The sequence below is a fragment of the Coenobita brevimanus genome, chromosome 87 (genome assembly GCF_032717465.1).
Source record: "Coenobita brevimanus isolate Jiangsu-jjx chromosome 87, ASM3271746v2, whole genome shotgun sequence".
Taxonomy (NCBI): Eukaryota; Metazoa; Arthropoda; class Malacostraca; order Decapoda; family Coenobitidae; genus Coenobita; species Coenobita brevimanus.
The window spans coordinates 15117704-15140364 of NC_137040.1; the positions used below are offsets into that span (position 1 = coordinate 15117704).

At 39.9% G+C, this 22661-nt stretch overlaps 1 protein-coding gene across 1 annotated transcript in view; it reads left to right on the forward strand.

Annotated features, from left to right (window-relative positions):
• The window catches only part of Camta (Calmodulin-binding transcription activator), a 1827966-nt gene that overhangs the window by 855563 nt on the left and 949742 nt on the right, over positions 1-22661 (forward strand). Inside the window, exon 19 of the mRNA XM_080281035.1 lies at positions 18215-18348. Coding sequence (XP_080137161.1) covers positions 18215-18348 — 134 coding nt within the window. The remainder of the gene's footprint in view (positions 1-18214; positions 18349-22661) is intronic.

The following is a 22661-nucleotide window of genomic DNA, read 5'->3' on the forward strand; positions in this document are numbered from 1 at the left end:
ATTGTGTCCCCCCCCCCCCCGCCACAGGGGGATGTGATAGGAAAGGTGCTTTAAAATTTTTCTATTAAGAATTGACTCGAAAACTTTTGAGATACAGGATGTTAAAGCAATTGGATGATAGTCAGAGGGTTGGGAATGGTCACCCTTCTTTGGGACTGGCTGAATGAGAGCAAACTTCCAGCAAGAAGGAAAGGTATGAGTTGATAGACAAAGGCGAAAGAGTTTGCCTAGGTAGGGTGTAAGCACAGAAGCACAGTTCTTGAGAACACCAGGAAGGACTCCATCAGGCCCATATGCCTTGTTAGTATTGAGGCCAGTGATGGCAGAAAATACATCAGCTGAAGAAATTTTAATGTCAGCCATGAGGAAGTCAGAGGGGGAAAGTGATGGAGGAACAGCACCAGAATCATCTAAGGTGGAATTGGAGGAGAAAGTCTACACGAAGAGATCTGCTTTATCAGTAGAAGAAATAGCTACAGAGCCATCAGAGTAGAAAAGAGGAGGGAAGGATGATGAGGTAAAGTTGTTAGAAAGGTTTTTGGCAAGGTGCCAGAAGGAGCGGGAAGAATTCAAGTTGGAGAGTTGAGAGCATTTAGTACGGGTGAAATTATTTTTAGCAGGGCGAAGAACAGACTTAGCACGATTCCTGGCAGAAACGTATAAAAGATGTGATTCAGGGATGGGTTGGCTCTGGTACCTTTTATAGGCCCTCTCTTTGTTGCGGACAGCATTAGAACAAGCGTGATTAAACCAAGGCTTTCTTGCATTAGTCAGAGGATATGAGAAAGGAATGTATGCTTCCATGCCTGAGAGAATAACCTCCGTAATGCGCAAGGCACACTCAGATGGCTCCCGGCCATGGAAGCATAATCATTCCATTAAAAATCAAAGAAGTACTGCCTGAGGGCCTCCCAATCCGCAGCTCCAAAGTGCCACAGACGTCGTTTCTTTGGAGGGTCCACAGGCCATACCGGAGCGATAGGACAGGTTAAAGTGATAAGGTTGTGATCGGAGGAGCCCAACGGAGAGAAAAGATTAACAGTGTAAGCAGAAGGATTAGTAGTAAGGAAGAGGTCAAGTATGTTGGAGCTCTCTCCAAGGCGGTCAGGGATATGGGTAGGGTGCTGTACAAGCTGCTGTAGGTCATTAAGGATAGAAAAGGTGTAAGCTAGTTCACCAGGTGGATCAGTGAAAGGATCCAAACAAAAGTCATAGAACAAAAACTGAGTAAACCAAGCAAATGGAATAACTATTACAAATATATGCATATAATACACATAATAACCTAACTATTGATACAGTGTATGTCGTAGTGTCACCACAATCTTCTCTATCTGCTTTTTCCAGTTTTCTGACTTCTTTGAACATCATAATCAAATCTCCTCTCTCTTCTCTCACTGAGCATTAGTAATTTCAGCTACTTAAGTCTCACATCATAAAACGGTTATCTCATATTTGCTAGTATGCTAGTTGCCCTCCTCTGTCCCTTTTCCAGTGGTCTTAAATGCTTCTTCAAATGTAGTGACCATATTGCTGTTGCATAATCAGATTTTGGTTTGATCATGGACACAGTTATTTTTCTCAACATTTCTTCACCCAGATAACTGAAAGCCACTCTAATATTTGCCACTAATCCATATCTCCCTCTAATTATCTTATTTATATTCTTCTCTTTTGATTGATTATCTTGTATGGTCACTTGAGATCATTCTCTTCCCATGCTTTGCTGATCCTGTCTGTTCAAATTTGATACTCATTATTAGGTCTGATCCTCTCTGTTCCCATTTTACACTCATAATTAGGTCTTTCGCCACTTAAAGTACTGTACTGTCATTTCTAGGACATGGATTTTTTTTTTTTTTTTCCCATTAAATTCCATTTTCCAAGTCTGGCTCCAACTGAACATCTTAACCAAATCATTTTGCAGCTCCTAACAACTGTCACCATTCTGGATTTGCTCCATAATTTTGCATCATATATTCATATAACTGCTTAAATCTTTTAGCATATCATTTACATACAGTAGATTCTCAAATTTTACATGAATAAATCTGGACAGCTTGAATTTCAAATATTTACCAGATCACAATTTTCAATTGCAAACACGATTTTAATGAGTCAGGGCTAGAATTTGGGATTCAAAATGCATCTAAGGTTGCTTGGCTTCTGTCCACAGACACAGTCTGGCTATATGGAACTAAAAAACTACAGCTGCCAGTCAGATCATAAGTATGGGATGTAGCAAAAACAACAGCATTAATGGCATGTAATGTGTCAGCAGTTCACGTGGTCAAGGAAGCAGTCTCACGTGCGACAAACAAGCAAATGGTGATGCTCAATCCTCTCCACAACACGTGAATAGCAGCTGTGTATATTGCACATTATATACAGTGACTTGAAAAACTGAGTGATTGGTTATGCAGATCCAACATGTGAATTACAGTGTCATATATCGCACATTACATTATTTACAGGCAGTACAACATTGAAAATAAGTGTATTAACGACATTTGGTGAACAGTTGTGCAGGTACCAGCTATGTGCAATCTGCGCATTTGTCCTTTTTTGACAATATTTATTTATGTGCCGTCATACATGAACCAGGACAAACGATCCCATTGTAGTGGATAATGACTTCTTTCAAGAGGGCATGAATTAAAAAAAAAAAAACATCAATTGAATTACCTAGCCCCTGTTTCAAAGCAAAAAAACCTGTGCATGGTGCCAAGAACCAAAATAAAAGATAATGCATGATAACTAGAATTACAAGAGGCAGAGATACAACCACACGAATCAGTTGTCAGACACTGATGAATGCAGCAGCTGGAAGGTGCCTGTATGCTCCAATTGATGGACTTATTTCATATTTAATATTTTATATTTTTTAAGATTGCTGCAATATGATTTCTTGAGTATGTTGCTATTAAGAATCCAGTAGCAAGTAATATTCATTTGGTAATACTGTACCTGTACTGTATATTGAAAGGAAAGTACTGTGGAAATGGTGGGCAGATATTTTGTTTGGATTGTTTTCGTGTTTAAGGGAAGGAGTAAGACAAGAAAATTAAACAGAAAAAGACTGTTTTCTTTGTCTGTGTTGTCACCACTCACCCATGTCCTCAGCTTATTTTTCCTCCATAAGAAATCCATTTAAATATGAACAGTTTAAATTTCAGAGGTTCATATTACCAAATGGTATGTAATTTTAAGAATCTGCTGTAAATCAAAAGCTTAATAGGACCCAAAAATGACGTTTGCGGCACTCCACTAGTCGCACTCTTCCATCGAGAATATGTCTCTTGTAACTAGGTGGGGGCGCTCACCATCCACTCACTCGATGTAGTGCTGCTCTCAGATGACTGCCCTTTCCTTCCTTCCTTCCTCTTCTTTTTTTCCTTCAGTTTTTCCTCTTCCTTCTGTCTATGGGTGACTCTACACTAAGTGACAAGCCAGATGGTTTCCTGTACACCAGGAAACCATTAACTATGCTGGGTGGTAACCATATAACCAAATTATGGCACCTCGTGTTTTAGTAGGTAATTAAGGCATCCCAGTCTGACTGACCCTGTGCAGGTTTATATCCAAGGGATGGTTGGGGTTTATTGCTCATGTAATGCCACTCAGGGATGTTTGAGGCTGGTCACTCTCATCTTAAATGTCTGGATCGACTTGCCTAGCTCCGGGCTCCTACACTCCTCATGGGGCAACACAGGATTAGATGATGAATGAATGATTGAATGTACTTGTTCTCATCTGTCTTCCCACTAAATAATTTTCCATCCATATTAGCAGTTTTCTCTTCAGTCCTCCAATTGTTTTTAATTTCCCTAGCAATCTCTTTTTGTGGCACCCTGTCAATTGCCTTATTCAAATCCAGGTAGACACAATCTACCCAACCCTCTCTTTCTGGTATGATATCCACCACTTTTCTTTAAAAACAGTTTTGTGACACATGATAAGCCTACCCCAAATCCAGATTGCTTTGTTGTTATTACCTCATATTCTTTAAGGAACTTCTATCTTATCTATATCCAGATGCCATAATCCTATAAGGGGAGTTTGTTTATCTATGTAAGCCATTTTGTGGGGAGGGGCACTACCCCTCTGCCAACCCACTTGTTGACAGTTTTGGGTTGGTTATATGGTTATCAACCAGCACTGTAAATGGTTTCCTGACATACAGGAAACCATTAGGCTTGTCACTCAGTGTAAAGCCACATGAAAAGGAAAGAAAAGTAATAAAAAATAAAAGGAAAGGTTGGAGAAATAGGAAGAGAAGAGGGCAGACAGAAAAAGAATTATAAAAGTGAAGAAAGAAGTAGGCAACACTACATCAAGTGAGTGGATGATGGTCCCCACCACCTACCATCATTCTAGGAATTTAATTCACCTTTTTCTGATAATTTTTCATACAGTTGGCAAACAACACTGGAGAGGGATATGGTTTACAATAAAGTTGGTCGTCTGTATCGCCTCCTTTATAAATTAACACTGTATTTCCCTTTTCTAATGTATTGACAACTGTCCTAAGTTTAGTTAACATTTAATATTATCATAAATTGGTAATGCCAGTTGATCTGCCCAGTCTTTTAATTCTCCATTGTTCAATGAACATTAATAATATCATAAATTGGCTGTCTTTATTGATCTGCACACTTTTAATATCCATCCAGCAGTGCCATCTGACTCCATGGCCTTTCTCACATCTAATTCCCTCATTAGTGCAGGAGCATGTGCAATCCCATGGGCATTTTTCGAAGAAAGCATGGCACCTATTCAGTTGTCTAAAATACAAGCTTATTATAAATAAAAGCATAGGTGGCAGTCTGAAATCTTGTTAGATTCAAAATGGCAGCCAGTTTCAAAGATTGCTGCTTAGCGATTATAATAATTCTTATTCCTGCAGCTAAATCTCACTTGCTCAATTTTAATGATCTACTCATCAAATTATATGTTTTTGGTGATGCCAGATCTGATTATGATATTAAAAAATGCATTGCAGTGACCTGTGCCCCTTTATTTGCATATTTCTCTAATATCAGAGCAAATAATTACATCTGTATACGTGTAATTCGGTTGAAAAGACTCCAGATATTAATTAATAAGGCATATATTTCAATATTTGAAACAAAAGCCCTCTTTAAATATGAATTTGAAGACAGTAGAGACAGATGATTTACTACATTGTTTTGTGTTTAAGTCAGAATGTATGAAAACTAATCATACGGTAGCAGGAATAGGTGATGAAGTTTACCTAAACAGACTGTTGCCCAATCTGCTAATCATTTAGTTTTTTCTAACATCATTTATTTTTTTCTGACAGTTAAAAAGCATAAGTAAAATTGGTTGAAATGTCACTTAAATGTGTTATTAGAATAATGACCTGGAATAAGATGTTACACACATTTACCATACATACATTTATCAAATAACTAGCAATTCATATATGCCTGATCAACTATTACCTTTGAATGTACAGTGCATAATTATGGTCTTAAAGGTTTCACTCACTGTTCAAGTTGACTTAAAAGATTCAATCAGAAATCTATTTTGTACAATAGTTCCTGTATGAGTCCTTTGCTGACAAATTATGTTCATGAATAAACTGTATTATCTATGAAATGGAGCACTAGAACAACAAAACCCAAGATGGCATTATTATGCTATGCTTCTGTATATTTTCATTGCTAAATAACATCTTAATTTTCATCATCACTTTCATTTTCTAACACCATGGACTCTGTATTTTCACATTCTACATCACTACCAGAGCAGCTGCATAATTCTGTACACCTCAAGTCTGCACTTCGACAAGAACAACGGCCAGTGAAACAGTCAGACTTTTTACAGCTACACTTAACCAAGTGAATCGCTGCATGTGGTGCTGGTGGTTGTTTGGTTATAACTGGTTCCCATTCTTTACCATCAAACTTCCACCTATAACCCTCAGGTGATGCAGTCTGGGATTGGCAATTTGATCTTGGTTCCATACCAATAACTGGTAATGTTTGCGCAATATGGCCTCCAGGGGTGCCTCAGAGGTTAGTGGGAGTTTTTCTGAGTCAGCCTGCTTCTTCTTGAGAAACCACCATCTTAGGTCTTTCAGCCTGGAAATAAGGGTCTTTGGAAGGTAAATCTGACAAACAAATTTCTCTATGGAGGTGAATATTTCATCTGTTGGTTAATCACTAGTGCCTAGACTTGTCAGTGCTGATAGAACATCATTCTCTGCATCCTGAAAAGCTTTCCAACAGCTAAGTTTCCCCTTGCCAGCAAAGCTACCTGTGTTATCAGCACCACTGAGTGCATGGAATGCTGGAAGAACAGGTGTTCTATTTGGACCAAGTGCCTCAACAATTGGTCTCAGAGGGATCACTCTGTGCCGCTGTCCCATTCCTGTCACAAATGATGTGTCTTGACACAAATCTGGGTACTGCCTGATAGCGAGAACAAACACGCCAGTATCTGGGGGATGAATCTGCAGAGTTGTTGCACCTGAGGCTGTTGCATCCACAGCATGTAGCGAAAGTTTGGTGTCTGCCTCTTCTTGATTGCTGTCAAGGAAGCTCATATCCCTGTGTGTGCCTTGACACTTGCTACCACTAGCCACAACTACATTTTGCTGATTTTCAGCAGCTGCTGTCAGTAGTTTTTCCGTCACATATGTTGTTAATTCATGCTTTGTTTGTGTATGAGACAACAGCTTCTCCAAGGATATGCTGGCAGTGTTTGTTCTGTCTGTTATGTGATAAGCAAGTGGTGGTTGCCCTCCTCGTCTTCTTTTTCTAGTGGCTAGTTTCAGTGAATTTTCAACATCATATCTGTCAAATATTGGGTGCAGCTCATCACAGTCACTGTATTTCAGCAAGATGTGTTCTGTAAATCTTTATGCAAGCTCTGAACAGTGCCTCATGTCCTTTGGCATTGCAAAAGCTTGGACTTCAGCCATTGCATCAACAGTGACTACTGTTTTCATTGGTCCTTCAGCTGTGCCATCATTCTTGCTGGTTGCACTGGTAATGGTTTCATGATTTCCAGGAAGCTTCTCTAGGATGTCCACCAAACTGCCTTTCATTGAGCAGTAACAAAAAATTCATATTTCCCAACTGCATCTTCCAACTTTATGTCGGGCCTAGCCTTGCAGACAACCAATAACCTTGCAAACAATGAATGATCTTGTTTCAGCTCAACCACTTTGAAATGTCCATACATCTGTCTGTAAATAAAACTTATCTTAAGAACAAGTATAAATATTAGAATAAAATGATACATAAAATTAATGTGCAAATGTGCAGTCTGTCAGTATTGTGAGACAATGTGTAGATGGCATTATGCAATCACTGTGATGCCTAATACCAATAAACATAGTTAAATAGACAGAAGATAGAAATGAATGAGGTGTCTGAGACTAAGTTTATGGTCAAGCTGTACCGCTAAGAAAAATTCAAGGAAATTTAGACTTTTCTCCCATATTTCTACCTTTATTTTTAGGTTCTGGTCCAGAACTTTCAATAGTTTCTTTAAAATAGTGGAATTTCATTTCAGCATAGTCAAGAACATGCAATGTGATGAAAAGATCATGAAAATCGTCCTATCCTGTCAGATTTTATCTGTATGTTAAGAAATATCAGTATCGCTTGGCAACCATTTTCAAAATTGGCCGCCATTTTGAATCTAACAATTTTTCAGACTGCCACCTTGGTTTTTCCTAAAGCTGATGATGTCCCTAAGACATCTAAACAGGTGCCATGCTTTCTTCAAAACGTGCCCACAGGATTTCATATCTGCACATATGCACCTGCACTGCATCATGTATAGCATTTAATAACTATCATCTACTGTCTCAGCTAACTGCTGAGCGCCCTCTTCTTCACCTGAGCTCATAAATTTGCTTTCATTTACAAATATTGAATGTTGCCTGTTGTTCATGATCTTACTCATATCCTTATCATATATCACTTCCACATCACTCAATCTCACTATGGTATCCCTTATTTTTGTTTTCTATCTATCCATCTATATCCAGACACCGTAATCCCTTAAGGGTTGGCCGTTTCTCTTTGAGTATGTTGTTTTTATGGGGAAGGGCATTAACCCTCCACCAACCCATATGTTGAAATGTAGAGAACACATATGGTTGGTTATATGAGTACCACCAATTGTTGTAAATGGTTTCCTGACTTACAGGAAACCATTAGGCTTGTCACTCAATGTAAATTCACCTGAAAGGGAAAGTTTTGTTTTGTTTCATTTTTAACCCCTAAAGCCTGCAGCTTCTCCCACCCTGTCTGTCCCAGAACAGCATTTAGGGTCCAGTTTTTCAGCTTTCACCAAGGTAAATATTAGTCTTATAGATTTCAAGAGCTTGGTTTTACACACCAGAAAATGTATATTTCACTCTAATATGTCTAGTGGTTACCACACTATTGACTGTCAAAGAGAGCCAATAATAAAAATTGTTACCCTTGGTGGTTTAGTGGGTAATTAAGGCACTCCAATCGGATTGAGCCGGTGAAGGTTTATATCCAAGGGGTGATTGGGGTTTATTGCTCATGTAATGCCACTTAGGGATGAGTGAGGCTGGTCACTCTCAACTTAAGTGTCAGGACCAACTTGCCTAACCCAGGGCTCCTACGCTCCTCATGGAGTGATATAGGATTGGATGATGGATGGATGGTAACCCCTCATGTATAGAGAGAAAAAGAAATTGCACCAAAGTAAATTTTGGTCTCATAGATTAGAAGAGCTTGATTTTACACACCAGAAAAGTATATTTCACTCTCATATGTCTGATGGTTACTGCACTGTTGACTGTCAGAGGGAGAGATAAAAAAAGCCATCCCTCACTCTGAGCGAGAATGGGACAACATAAGGGGGAATAGGGAGGTGGAGGGAGTGTGGGGGAGCATCAGGAGGGGGGCAAAAGGGAGGGAATATGCTTGCCACACACAGCCAATATGGTCTAGAGGGAGTATGGGGGGTGATTTGGGTGGGAGAAGACATTGAGGACAGGGCCCAATGGAGCAGATAGAGATGGAGATATAGTGGGTGGGAGGACCCTCCCCCATCATGTCTACGGGGACCAATCATGCCAGACACCACACCACCAGATATTATACTTTCCATTGGCTAGGCTCTATATACATCATCAAAGAGACGGGGATACCTCGTGCCAGTTTTTGGTAGCTTCTGTACGATTGGTGATGATAGGACTCTGCTTACCAAGGCCCGAATACATCAGTAGATGATCATAGGACTTTAGGAGTTAAAGGCTCTAACATGCTTGCATGCATTGGTCTTGCTCACCTAATGGCAACTCTCCATGCTGCTTGATCTCTGGCAGCTTCCTTATTGAGTCCCTTATCTCTGAGGTCACACTCAATGACCTCTTCCCAGGTCAGTTTCAGTCAGCTTATCGCAACCCTACCCCTAACATTAACACTTCCCACTTTCTACACACAGTTTTTGTCTTTCATCCTCTCCATCTTTCCAAACCATCTCAATCTACCTCTCCTCATCACAACACCAATACACTCCAATCCCATTCTACCTCTTAACTCTTCCATCGTAAACCTAGCACCCTCAGGCCTTGCACTCAAGGAGGCAGTGCACATCCACCTAATCATTGTCATTTCTGTATGTTTGAGCCTGCGAATATCCTCGTCCTTTACTGTCCAGGTCTCACTACCATACAGCATTTCGCTTCTGACTCATGCTGCATACTAAGATCCCTTAGCACAGAGGGAGAGCCCTCTCAATGTTAGGAGAGGCAACAGCTCCCTGCACTTTGTACAAGAGTAATAAATAATGACAGGAAAGATGGAAGAAATAGGGAGAGAGAAGGGCAGACACAGAATAAGATTGATAAAGGTGAAGGAGGAAGTAGGCAGCACTACATCAAGTGAGTGGATGATGGTCAGTACCACTTACTGCCATTACTTTCATTTTGCCATTTTCAAATTTATAGAAAAATTTTGGTTCCATATTTCATTTGTTCTCCTCTTCATACCTTTACATAGTAATTTCTTACCTCCTTGTATTCATTCCACACTCTTTCACCGTGTCTTCTTTGTAACATTTTCCATGCTGTATTTCTTTTTTCCTGTGCTTTCTTACACCTATAATTAAACCATTCCTTTTTCCTCTCCATCTGGCTAGCAAATTTTGAGTTATATCTGTTAACACTCTCTTCATAATTATTATGTTCACCATAATTCCATATTTCTCTTGGATATTCTCTGTCACTCATTTTGCTCCAATCTACATAACCAGAATAATGTCTAAGAGAGTCAAAGTCCATTTTCCCTAGTTTTGTCTACTCTGTTTGTGTGTTTCATATTTCACTTCCATGTCTCTCATCAGCACCTGCATTTCAGTGACCAAATGGTCACGTTTCTACAGGGGACACTGGTATCTTAATTAAATCAAACACATCATTGCAATGTTTTTTTAAATATCAAGTCCAATAATGATGGTTCATCATCTCCTCCAATTCTTGTATTTTTGTGATGTGTTGAATTAGTTTTCTACCATCAGGACTTTGTATGCCCAACTTTCTCTAATGTCCTTGCATCCAGTCCTTCCCAATTTACCTCCTTTTAATTCAAATCTCCAGTCAACACCAGTCTGTTGTTTCTTCTCTTCAAATTTGCTAACACATCTAGGGACCCTCTCATCAGACATTTATATTCCCCTCATTTCTGCATTCCTGTTTGAGGAGACATGTATATCATAACTATATCCAGTTTTCTACCCTGATCTTCTTGTATTTCCACCCCCGACTACCTCTGCATTGTTGTTTCCAGTATCTATCCTTCATGCCATTATTTTTTCATGAATTATAACCAGCACACCTCCAACATTTTTTGTTTTTTCTAGCTCTTCCTCCATTCATATGTTATAGCCATTCCATTCTAGCACATTCATATTGATGTCACTGTTCAATTTGGTTTCAGTTAGACATTTAATGTCTTGTTTCTTTGCATTTATATAATCACTGTTAGGTAACAGCCAAACAAGATTTAACATAAACTGAATCTGGCATCATTATATTTCCCCCAAATGAACATCTACTATATCAATTTATCTGCTGTATCATCAACTTTACCCTCATTTAGTTGAACATTGTGGGCTTACTCTTGTTGCTGCTCTACACTGGTCTGTCTGCCTGAGCACACCCATCAACCACAAGTAAGCCAGCACCTTCATGTGGTAGACAGCACCTCATCAGGGTCAGAACAGGGTCCTTCCTCATGGTGAGGCACAGGAAAAATGAAGGAGGCATAGCCTTCAAGAGGAGGAACTGTGAGATAAGTATAATAGTCTCCACCTGGACTTTGATGACTTGGTAAATTAGCTTGAGTTCCCTGCCTGGGAATGTTGTGCAAGTCCAGTTACCAGGCCTAGGCCCCATGTTACTACCTTGGTAGTACCTCCCTGGATGATACAGAGGAAGTGGGATATCTTTCTAGACCTCTATAATTTGGGAGTGGAAAAATTTGTACCAAGAGTAAGAGGGAAAGAAAACAGGAAAAAGGAGTGGTTTAATAGAAGGTGTATGATAGCCAAAAAAGAGAGAGATAAGGTGTGGAACAATTGGAGAAAGAGAGGTAACGACAGAACAAAGGAAGAATATAAAAGAACAAGAAACGAATACACAAGAATACGTAGGGAAGAAGAAAGGAATTTTGAAAAAGGTATAATTGACAAATGCAAGGATGAACCCAAACTGTTTTATAGATTTGTTAATGGCAAACTGAAACAAAAGGAAGGAATCACCAAGCTGAAAGTAGATGGAGAGGTCTTTAAGGATGCAGCAATGCAAGCAGAAATAATGAACAAACGTTTCCAGTCAGTTTTCACTAAAGAAAAGGAGCTTGTGGAAGGGGAGGGAGTGATTAGAAATGTTCCGGTGATGAAAGATATAAAAGTGGAGGTGCGGGAAGTGTATAAATTACTGGAAACTCAAGATGTAAGGAAAGCCCCAGGACCTGATGGAATTTCTAATTGGGTACTGAAGGAATGCAGAGAACAACTGGCGGATAAAATTCACAGCTTAATTGTATGCTCACTGGAAGAGGGGAAAGTGCCAAAAGAATGGAAGAGGGCAAATGTGGTACCGGTTTACAAGGGAGGAAACAGGGAAGAACCCCTGAATTATAGACCAGTGTCTCTAACCAGCATGGTCGCAAAATTGTGTGAGAGAATCCTGAAAGACAGATGGATAAAATATCTGGAAGAGATGAATATTTTGGCTGAATGTCAGTTTGGATTCAGAAGTGGAAGGTCATGTGTTTCAAACTTGTTGAGCTTTTACTCAAGAGCGATTGATGTGGTACAGGAGAGAGATGGTTGGGTGGATTGTGTGTACTTAGACTTAGAGAAGGCCTTTGACAAGGTACCTCATAAGAGACTAATGTGGAAACTAGAATATATAGGAGGACTAAAGGGGAAACTTCTGGAATGGATGAGAGACTTTTTGAGAGACAGACAAATGAGGACAGTAATAAAGGAAAAGATGTCTGGATGGAGGGAAATAACAAGTGGAGTCCCTCAAGGCTCAGTGTTGGCGCCAGTAATGTTCCTGATTTACGTAAATGATATGGTAGATGGAGTGAACAGTTATGCGAGTCTGTTTGCTGATGATGTAAAGATCTTGAGGAAGATAGAGGTTGAGGAGGATTGTAAAATACTGCAGGAGGATTTGGATAGGATACACAATTGGAGCCGGACGTGGGAAATGAAATTTAATGTAAAGAAATGTAAAATATTGGAAATGGGTAAAAGTACCAGGAGACCATCACTGAATTATTTGTTGGGTAATGAATTAATCACAAAAAGGAGAGAAGAGAAAGATTTGGGAGTGCTGGTCCAAGATAGTTTGTCACCAGAAAAGCACATTAACAAGATAGTTAGAGAGACTTATAAGCTCTTGACTAACATAAGAGTAGCATTTCATTATATGGACGAAGAAATGATGAAAAAATTGATAGTGGCCATGATCCGCCCCAGGTTAGAATATGCAGCGGTAGTGTGGTGCCCACACAAAAAGAAAGATATAAACAAGATTGAGAGAATACAAAGAACAGCAACCAAGATGGTCCCCAGTCTGACAGACCTGTCATACAGAGAGATGCTGGAAAAACTGGATTTGCCTTCGTTAGAGGAAAGGAGAAAGAGGGGAGACATGATTGCGGTGTTCAGGACCATGGTGGGAGTAGATAAAATTGACAAAGAAGATCTGTTTGTATGGGATAAGAGAGCAACAAGAGGACATGGAATGAAATTGAAAAAGTCAAGCTGCTTGAAGGATATCAAGAAATATAGCTTTCCTTACAGAAGTATAGACTTATGGAATAGCCTGGACAAAGAGATCGTCCAGTCTAAAAACTTAAACGAGTTTAAAGTTAAATTCGACTTATTGAGAAACAGCGACGGAAACCCACGAGCATAGTACATTCCGTGTATATCACAATTAAGTATATTCTTAAATATTTGGAATGACTTAGACAAAGAGGTGGTGCATGAGAAAAACATTCATGTGTGTAAAGGTAGACTTGATAAATGTGGATATGGAGACAGGACAATACGAGCATTGCTCAATTCCTGTATACTACAAATAGGTAAATACAAATAGGTAAATACAAGTTAGTGAGCAAAATCTGCCTGGCGAGGAAAGACACTGAGTGTGTATAGTGCTCCAGTTTTTAATGTAGAAAGCTATGAAAACAACAGTGATAGATAAGTTTGAACTGACAAGGCCTAGGTTGCTGGGAGTAGTCTCTCACTGAAAAAGGATATATAAGAATTGCAGAGGTAAACTGAAAAGGAAAATGGAATAGGTGAGTGACTTATTTTGTTTCCAGCACATTGGACAGTCAAAATTCATCACAAGTTAGTGAGCAAAATCTGCCTGGCGAGTAAAGACACTGAGTGTGTATAGTGCTCCAGTTTTGAACGTAGAAAGCTATGAAAACAACAGTGATAGATAAGTTTGAACTGACAAGGCCTAGGTTGCTGGGAGTAGTCTTTCACTGTAAAAGGATATATAAGAATTCATATATGAAGGATGTGACATGCTTCTCTAAATATCAAAATATTAGTTGGGGGATAGACAATGAGAAGATTCTCAACCGAGTGCAAGGAGCTATACAAAAGCCTGACTGTGATGGTAAACAAAAGGGATATCCTCATGGCACACTGAACATCATCTCTGACTGAGAATGAGAGGGATGTACGACTGATTACCACTGAAGCAATGAAAGATTTATTTTGAGCAGACTTGATCCCCCTGGCTCCACATTCCTCGATGAGGACAGAGTATCTTAGTAAGACAGTACCAATGCATTTTACCATAACATAGTGCTGTGGTAGAGTGGTTAAGGCTCAGTGGAGATAGCAAAATGCAAGAAGCTGAATGGAAGAGCAAGAATTTCTTTTTTCTAATGGCTTTAACAGAACATAGATTTAACAGCCCATTCCCTGATCCTATGTACAACACTTCTTCACATGTCACTACATCAGTGCTAGCACCGACCATCCATAGTGAATGCATGCCAGGGCTGTCTCATTCCAGATTGGTGTTTTGGTGTTGGTGTTTTTTTGTTATGATATGTTGATGGGTCTTGTAGTAGATCAGTGAAGTGGGTTTTAATGAAATTTAAATCTTCAGTTGTTTCCTATCCCAGTTGGGGATTGAACTCCCATCACCAAAGCACCTCTCAGTCACCACCTGGAACACCAAGGCAAGTACAGTAAGTGTAGGACAGCTCTGCAAGAGGATGGCCTATTGCATGATGCAGTAAGAAGTGGGGTGTGCATTGAGAGAAACATAATACCTCAAGTGCCATGGGGTGGAAGGATGAGCAGGACTTATGAGGAATGAGGGACAGCATAAATTGTGTTGCCGAATGTAGTGCCTGCTGGATTTCTGGATTAGCACACCCCAGATGGGAGTTTGTGACTGAACCATCCCTTAGGGAGAAGTGAGCTGTCCTTGGTGTGGTGTGGGATGTCCATAGAACAGTCTCAGAAACAAGGGGGTTGCACTACAGAATGGTGCTGCTGGTAAAAGGATGGGAGACAAGGCCATATCCTCAAATGCCTCCAGGTAGAAAGAACATGTGGGATCGTGCACAGATCACTTGAGAGCTGCATTAGACTCAGTCAGGTGAGAAATGTTCAGCCTGGAGGTATGATGTCCTTGACCAGGAGAAACCAAGATTACACTAACTCACAGTAATGTTTGTGGGACGTAGAACTCACTCAAAAGAACAAGGGGCATGCCAGTAAGACTATATCTCAACAGAGGGAAGGTACTGGTACACATAACGTGCCCTATCTACTGGGCAGACACTAACAGAAGGAACATTGCAAACAGTGGTGACATGCTACACAAGTTAGACCAGTCTGACATCCCAGATTGTGTTTGCACAAAAGGGTAATGTGGAGCAGCAGACCATAAAACACTAAAAAATACAACATATAAAAGACAGAAGAAACAAAGACATCACAGAAGTAAAGAAGGAAGCTCAGAATCAGAGGAAACATAAGAAGGTGAAAGGAGAAGAGGAAAAAAAGGAGAAAACAAAACATCCCAAAGGCTGCCACTACGTGGAAGAACAACTATGAAGGTTACCCTGAAAACGCAAACTAAATCAGAAGCAAAGCCCACTGCTGATCCATGGGGTCTCGGTACACCAGGAATCTGTGGTTACATTCCAGAATGCACACACAAGTCTAGCAGAGTCAGAGTTTAACAACTTAAGTCACCTTCTCGAAATAGGCTTCAACTAGGTGCTTGGACAAGAATGAAAACAAAGGACTCTGCTTTGCCAAGTGCCAGGAGCAGTATTTTTTTTTTATGCCATTGCTGGCCAAGCCACTGTTGCTGTCAGGAGGATCCACAGATTTTAAGTGCTGATGCCAGTGTTTTTCATCAAAGTTATTTTTCCCTTCCTGGTAATCTGCATTACTTGAGGACAAGGAATGCCATGGAATGAGACCATTATTGTCAATGCAGTACTTTCTATAGGGTCTCATAACTTGTCAAACATTTTTCTCTGCAGTTGGCAGTATAAAAAATAGAAGAAACTGGCAGATCAGCTTTACATGTAGTATTGGAACTCTGTCCAGCAACTTAATGTAATTTGTTGTGAACTTAATTGCAAAAAGGATGTAAAATAAGGCAACTTGTTATAAGAACTTGCTGCATAAATGTAAAATCCCTCAATTCCCTCTAGGCCAGAGGTAAATGAGTTTTATTTATGCAGTACAGTAGTATATAGTTTGTCAGTAACATAGTCAGCTGCCAATGTTTTAAACTGACTGCAACCACAGAACATTTAAAATTAGTCTCCCTTTCTGAAAATTATGTAGCAGTCACCCACCTTACTAACTGAAAAGTATGTTTCACTCAGTGGGTTAAATACCCTTGTGTGCATCTCCCTGCTTCTGACCCTGGTTATCATGAATGTGCAGTTTTCACATTTAATGTCTTCAACACTATTCATCTGTTTGGTCTCCCCTCCTTTGTTTTATATTGTCTTTTTCTTGATATGCTGCACCATAGAGCCTCCCATTGTCCTCAAGACTGTTCATCTTCAGTCAGTGGTACAGTATATGAGGAGGTCTCTTTCCCCGTCTGACTTGAATTTTAAGGGATTTATGAGTATGTTATGGCATGGTAGCTGCTCCTGGTTCTTTCCTTCCTTTTTCTCCCAGTTTCTCTGTCTTTTCCTTCCCCTGTTTGGCATGCTTAGTTGGTAAAGGGTAAACATTCTTGTTTTGCCCATGATTTTCTTTTTCTTTGTGCTTTCTTTTCATCTGTAAGACTATGTAATACTGTGGCTGCATCCAGGTTCTGTTTAGCAATTTTCACTTTTCTAGGTTTAATCTTTTTTGTGGGGTTGAGGGTTTATACCTTTTATTATTTCTTCTTGGAATTTGTGCATTTTATACATTATTATGCTTTGTTTTCATTTTTTTTAAATTGTTGTTATGCTTTGGATAAGAAGAGGATGAACTGCCATTCAGGGGTATTTGCATACCTCTTTCAGTCTCATCCTGGGACAGCACTTCCTGACTTTACAAGGAGTGGTTGGTTTGTCATTGCTGGTATCTTGTCCCCATCCTGGTTTGGAATGCAGGGTTTGTCATTCTGATCACCCCTTACCCATTGTTGTAGAGGTGAGTCTTGTTACTGTAGCATCACATCCAGCACAAGTCATTTTGGTACCAACTTGGACAGTGGACACGGTCTCTCCAGTCAGGACCATTAAGTTAGGTGTGATATCTGTGTAGGGAACTGTTGTAACACCAGGGTGCACATTCAGAATGTGCTTCTCTGCCTGGACATACATCTGAGGTCCCACCATTCACATGCCACCCTGAAACTATGGGCCCCTCTGGCCAGAGCTCCAGGTGTAACATCCAAGAGGATGTCAACCCCTTTAACTTAAACTTACTTTCCTGTCGCTGTCCAGGTGTATGACTTTTGGAGCTGCCTCTTCACTGCTGTTTCTTGAACTATCTTTGGTAATCATCGTGAAGGATGCTTCCAAATGAGAGAATTTAGAGTTACAAAGCAGGTTCTTCTAGGGCTAAGGACCAATTTTTTATTCATGACAGGTGAATTTGGTGGCACCCAGCCCCTACCCAAGGGAGTTATGTCCTTCCTCTTTCCCACTTTACACCAGGTAAGACCACCTTCACAAGGGAAGCCCCACATTCTCAAATGAGAGTGGTGCCTGCATGTTCATATAGGGGTGAAGTTGCCTAGTCAAGCGCTTGCCCAGGCATATGGGTAAGACACTAAGGACATCGGAGGAACGTTATCATGTCACATGAGGCATTGTTACTGGAGATATGAAGCATTGCACCCTGTCTTTGCCTATGAATCTTGGGCCATACCTCTTGTAGCTTTTCTGATTCTCAAAAGTAGCTAGAAGCCTCTTCATGGGTGGTGCCTCCAAATTCTGTCACTGAGTGAAAAATGGATTTTTGCCCTTTACATCATTCTGTCTCTTACATTTTCGCACTTTTTTCTCATTCCTTACTTTATTATAGCACTTCTCTCCAAAACTGAAGTTATACATCATCACAGTGTTTGTATGTTATACTGTAAGCAGAGCACTTAGCTAGGTAAAATACTGTAAATCTGTAAATACACAAAATGCCACACCCTAATCATAATTTTATCTCTTTGTGTGTGCAGGAGCGTGTTATCTCATACTGCCAGCGCATGAGTGCAAAACAGTGGCTGAGTGTAGACCAGGGCTTTGCTGCCACCCTGCCTGAACTGCATGGCCTCACCCTTTTACATCTGGCAGCCATGTTGGGATACACCAGGTGAGCTCATAACTATGTGAACACATTATATAGTACCTGATACAAAGTATATACACTAAAAGTTTTGTACAGGGAAACCCCGGAATAGTGATGGGGATAGAAATACCACCCTACCCCTGTCTATCATAGGCCTACCTCAAGTTTTGCAGTGGGTTTTTATTTCTTTTTTTTCTTACCAATTTTCATGGTATTTTAGACTTAATTTTGTTTTTAGGGTGATTTATAAACTGTTTTTAGACTTAGATTAATGTGTTTTAGTCATAGGTGGAGTGAGTACTGTCATTTGGGGTATGGATTGTCGCCCATCAGACGAAGTACAAAACAGTGTGGACAACTAGATGACTCAACAAAGAATATTTCGTGTTGGACCATTGAACATCTAACCTATCGTGGAATACATAATAATAAGTTTAAATCTATCTATCTATCTATGTGTTGCCAGATGCCTTAATCCCGTAAAGGGTGGCCACAAACAAATTGCCTCCATGTCTCCTTGTCCCCCGTCATTTCATTGCCCTGCTCGCAGCTCGCACCACCCTCTCTCATATACCTTTCCATTTCATCTCTCCATCTCATCCTTGGCCTCCCCCTCCCTCTCCCCCTATCTACCTCTCTCACGTAGACTCTCCTCATCAGTCTCTCACTCTCCATCCTCTCCACATGGCCAAACCTCCTCAGTATGTTTCTCCTAATGCATCCTATCACATCCACATCCACACCACAACGCTCCTTCACTTTCTTATTTCTCAGTCTGTCTCCCCATGTGACTCCACATGCCCCTCTCAAATAACTTATTTCCACTGCTCTCACTCTTGACTTCCATCCCTCCAACAAGGTCCAGGCTTCACTCCCATGTGTTAGAGTTGGTATCACAATACTGTCATGCAGTAACTTTTTAAATTCCATGCTCACTTCCCTGTTTCTTATCACTGCTTTCAAGGAACCAGTATCCTTTCTTCCTTGTTGTACCCTTTCAAGCACTTCACCCTCTGAACTTCCATCCTTACTCATCACACTACCCAAGTACATAAACGCACTCATATTTTCTATTTCATCCTCATCCAACCTCACTGTACTTTCACTGATTTCATTTCTCTCGAAGACCATAACTTTAGTCTTCCCTACATTCACCTTTAGATTCTGATTCTTACACACTCTCCCAAACTCGTTCAGCAAGCCTTGCAGCTCCCCTTCATCTTCACTTAACAACACAGTATCATCTGCAAACAACAGTACAGGGAGTTTCCAAACACTGCCCTCTCTCATCAGGGCCACTCCAGCATCCACTGCCCCTTGTGTCTCTTTTATAACCCCATCCATGTACAGATTGAACAGCTATGGAGACATGACACATCCCTGTTTCAATCTGACCTTCAAATAGAAAAATTCACTCAGTTCACAATCCACACGCACTGCAACCTTAGCACCTTCTTACATACTCTTCATGGCATTCAGCAACTTCCCATCTGCTCCATATATGAACAGTAACTAAAACGACATAACGAGGGGCCATTGAAAAGACTGTCCTGATCACAACACCAATCGATAAATCATGTGTTTACATTCGGTCTGTTCAAGGGAAAACTCTTTGAAAATAACAAAAGAATTTCTAAATAAATGTTGGAAAATAAGAGAGAAAATAAAATAAAGGTGCTCAGCAGCCAGAACAGTAACTAAAACAACATAAAGAGGGGCCATTGAAAAGGCTATCCTGATTGCATCATCGATCGATAAATCATGTATTTACATTCAGGCTGTTCAAGGGAAAATGCTTTGAAATTACAAAGGAATTTCTAAATAAATGTTGGAAAATAAGAGAGAAGAAAATAAAGGAGGTCAGCGGCCAGAACAGTAACTAAAACGACACAAGGGGGGACCATTGAAAAGGCTATCCCAATTGCATCATCGAGAATATTTCCTTTCAAGAGAATTCTCTGTCAAAACATCAGCGATTCTCCTTCATAACAGTTTGCACCTTGAATGATTATTTGTCATTCATACATTATTATTATGCATGAATGATTATTTGTCATTCATACATTATTATTATGCATAACAGATGTTTATTTAATTGTCCCCAGACCGTCTGATGGTGGGATTGTATACAGTGCTGCTTCTTCCTCTCTACCGAGTTTGCATACGATTTGGTTGATCGCATTCTCCAGTGACCTTGACTGGGTAGACGTGAGACAGGCACTGGTTTTAGGTTAGCTTCATTTACAGCTGTTAGGCCATTTAGATCGGCTTTAAACTTTTTTTTAGACTCATTTGAATGGGTTTAGGACTTGGTTGGGGTGGGGGGGGAACCCAAGACTCAAAACACATCCCTATACAGTACATGTTAAATCTACCCCGCGATACAATACCCCATCTAACGATGGGTTTTTACTTGACCAATTGCATCGTTAAACCAGGGTTTGCTTGTAGTGTACTGGTCAACAGAAGTACTGGTGGAAAAATAACCACCAAAATCCCACTTAAAAAATAATAATAATAAATGACCAGTACATTTAAATGAAAAAAAAAAAGTTTAAGAATACATGAAATGGGTGAGGAATGATTAATGAGTAATCCACTCTAAAATAAAATAATAAATGGACCTAACTTAACCCCTTAACCGCGGGGCGTCACTTTCGTGACGCTTGGGAGCAAGGGATCATACCGCGGGGCGTCGCTTTTGTGATTCTGTGTTATTTTGAATTCACCCGGGCTTTCAAGTGGGGGCTTGTATCATCTATCAGTACTGACAATGTCCAACACTAGTCAGCACTCCTAATCTCATCTGTACTCCCATCCATTGTTGACAATTTAGCCATTTCTCCCCGTTCTTGACTCCCCTCCCTACCCCCCCTCCATTACCCTATCCTCTCGCCTGCCCGGCCATGTTACGCTAAGTAAATCTTCCCTGGAATTTTTCACTGATTTCATCCATTGAAATAAGCCCTATGTCGTATTCTTATACCAAATAATATATACAAGAAAGAAATCAGGTAAGTGAGAGTGCCATACACCTGGAATTGGCTAATTATCACCTGACAACACCTCACGTGCACTCGTTTGCTAATTTTCGCTGTTTTTTTCCCCTTGAAATATGCCGTATAATCTATTTTCATAATAAATATACATGTAAGGAGAGAAGGGAGAAACCTAAGTGATATTTACATTCACCTGGAACTACCTAATTTATAATGTATTGTCTAGATTTCCTGCCAATCATATCAGTGCTACACAAAGCTGTTTCAAGATTTAACATTGGTAGCTCTGATTATATATCTCCTAAGTAGGCCTCTAATCTATTTTGGTAATAAATATACATGTAAGGAGGGAAGGGAGAAGCCTAAATGATATTTACATTCACCTGGAACTACCAAATTTATAATGTATTGTCTAGATTTCCTGCCAGTCATATCAGTGCTAGACTTAGCTGTTTCAAGAAGTAATATTGGTAACTCTGAATAACCCCTAAAGCAGGCCTCTAGGCTAGCTGGCCTGGCCCCTGCGTTATCAGTGTACTCTCATCTTCCGAATGAGAGGACGTATGTTTCATCTTGCTGACTTCAAGGCCTTTTTTCACCCCCATGCAAATGGCTCTGTGACCTTTACCCCCTACTAAACCTCGTGTGGAAAGAGGTAAAGGGCTGACAATTGATAAAAGAGTGACTACGATCTTTCTATTGAGTAAAACAGTGCAAGTGGAATTGTAAATAATGTGTAAACAGCAAGTGAAAGTAATGAATGTAAATATACGTGAACAATGGAAAATAGTTTTATAAGTTATTTCAAGTGACAGTGCATAACACTGTAAATAAAATAGAAATGTAAATAACGTAAATAAAATAGAGAACGTAAATAGAAATGTAAATGAGTAGTATTATAAGAATACGAGTATATACCCTAGGAGTAATGAAAGTGAAAGTTTCACTCTAGCATGTCTGAATGCTATGAGTTATGAGAGTGAAGATGAAAGTGACATTCACTCTCAATGCCAGTATACAGGACGAGAAAGTGAATGCTACGTATTTTACTGAAAGAAATTGAATCCCTACAGTGACAATAAACTAATACTACTGAAGGAAACTTATGGATAAAGACTGTAGATATATATAAGTGTTATATAGTAATAGAAATATAAAGTGTGAGGGGTTTTATGAATAATAAATGACAGACTACCATGAGCGAACTAGTGCCAGTGCGACGATCAGACGCGCTCGTAATTTCCATTGCTTTCACAGTGTTTTTTTTTTTGAGTATGGATCCCAAACTACTTGAAAATTGTAGAATAGTGTTTATAGTGTTTGTATCTGGCTGTGGTA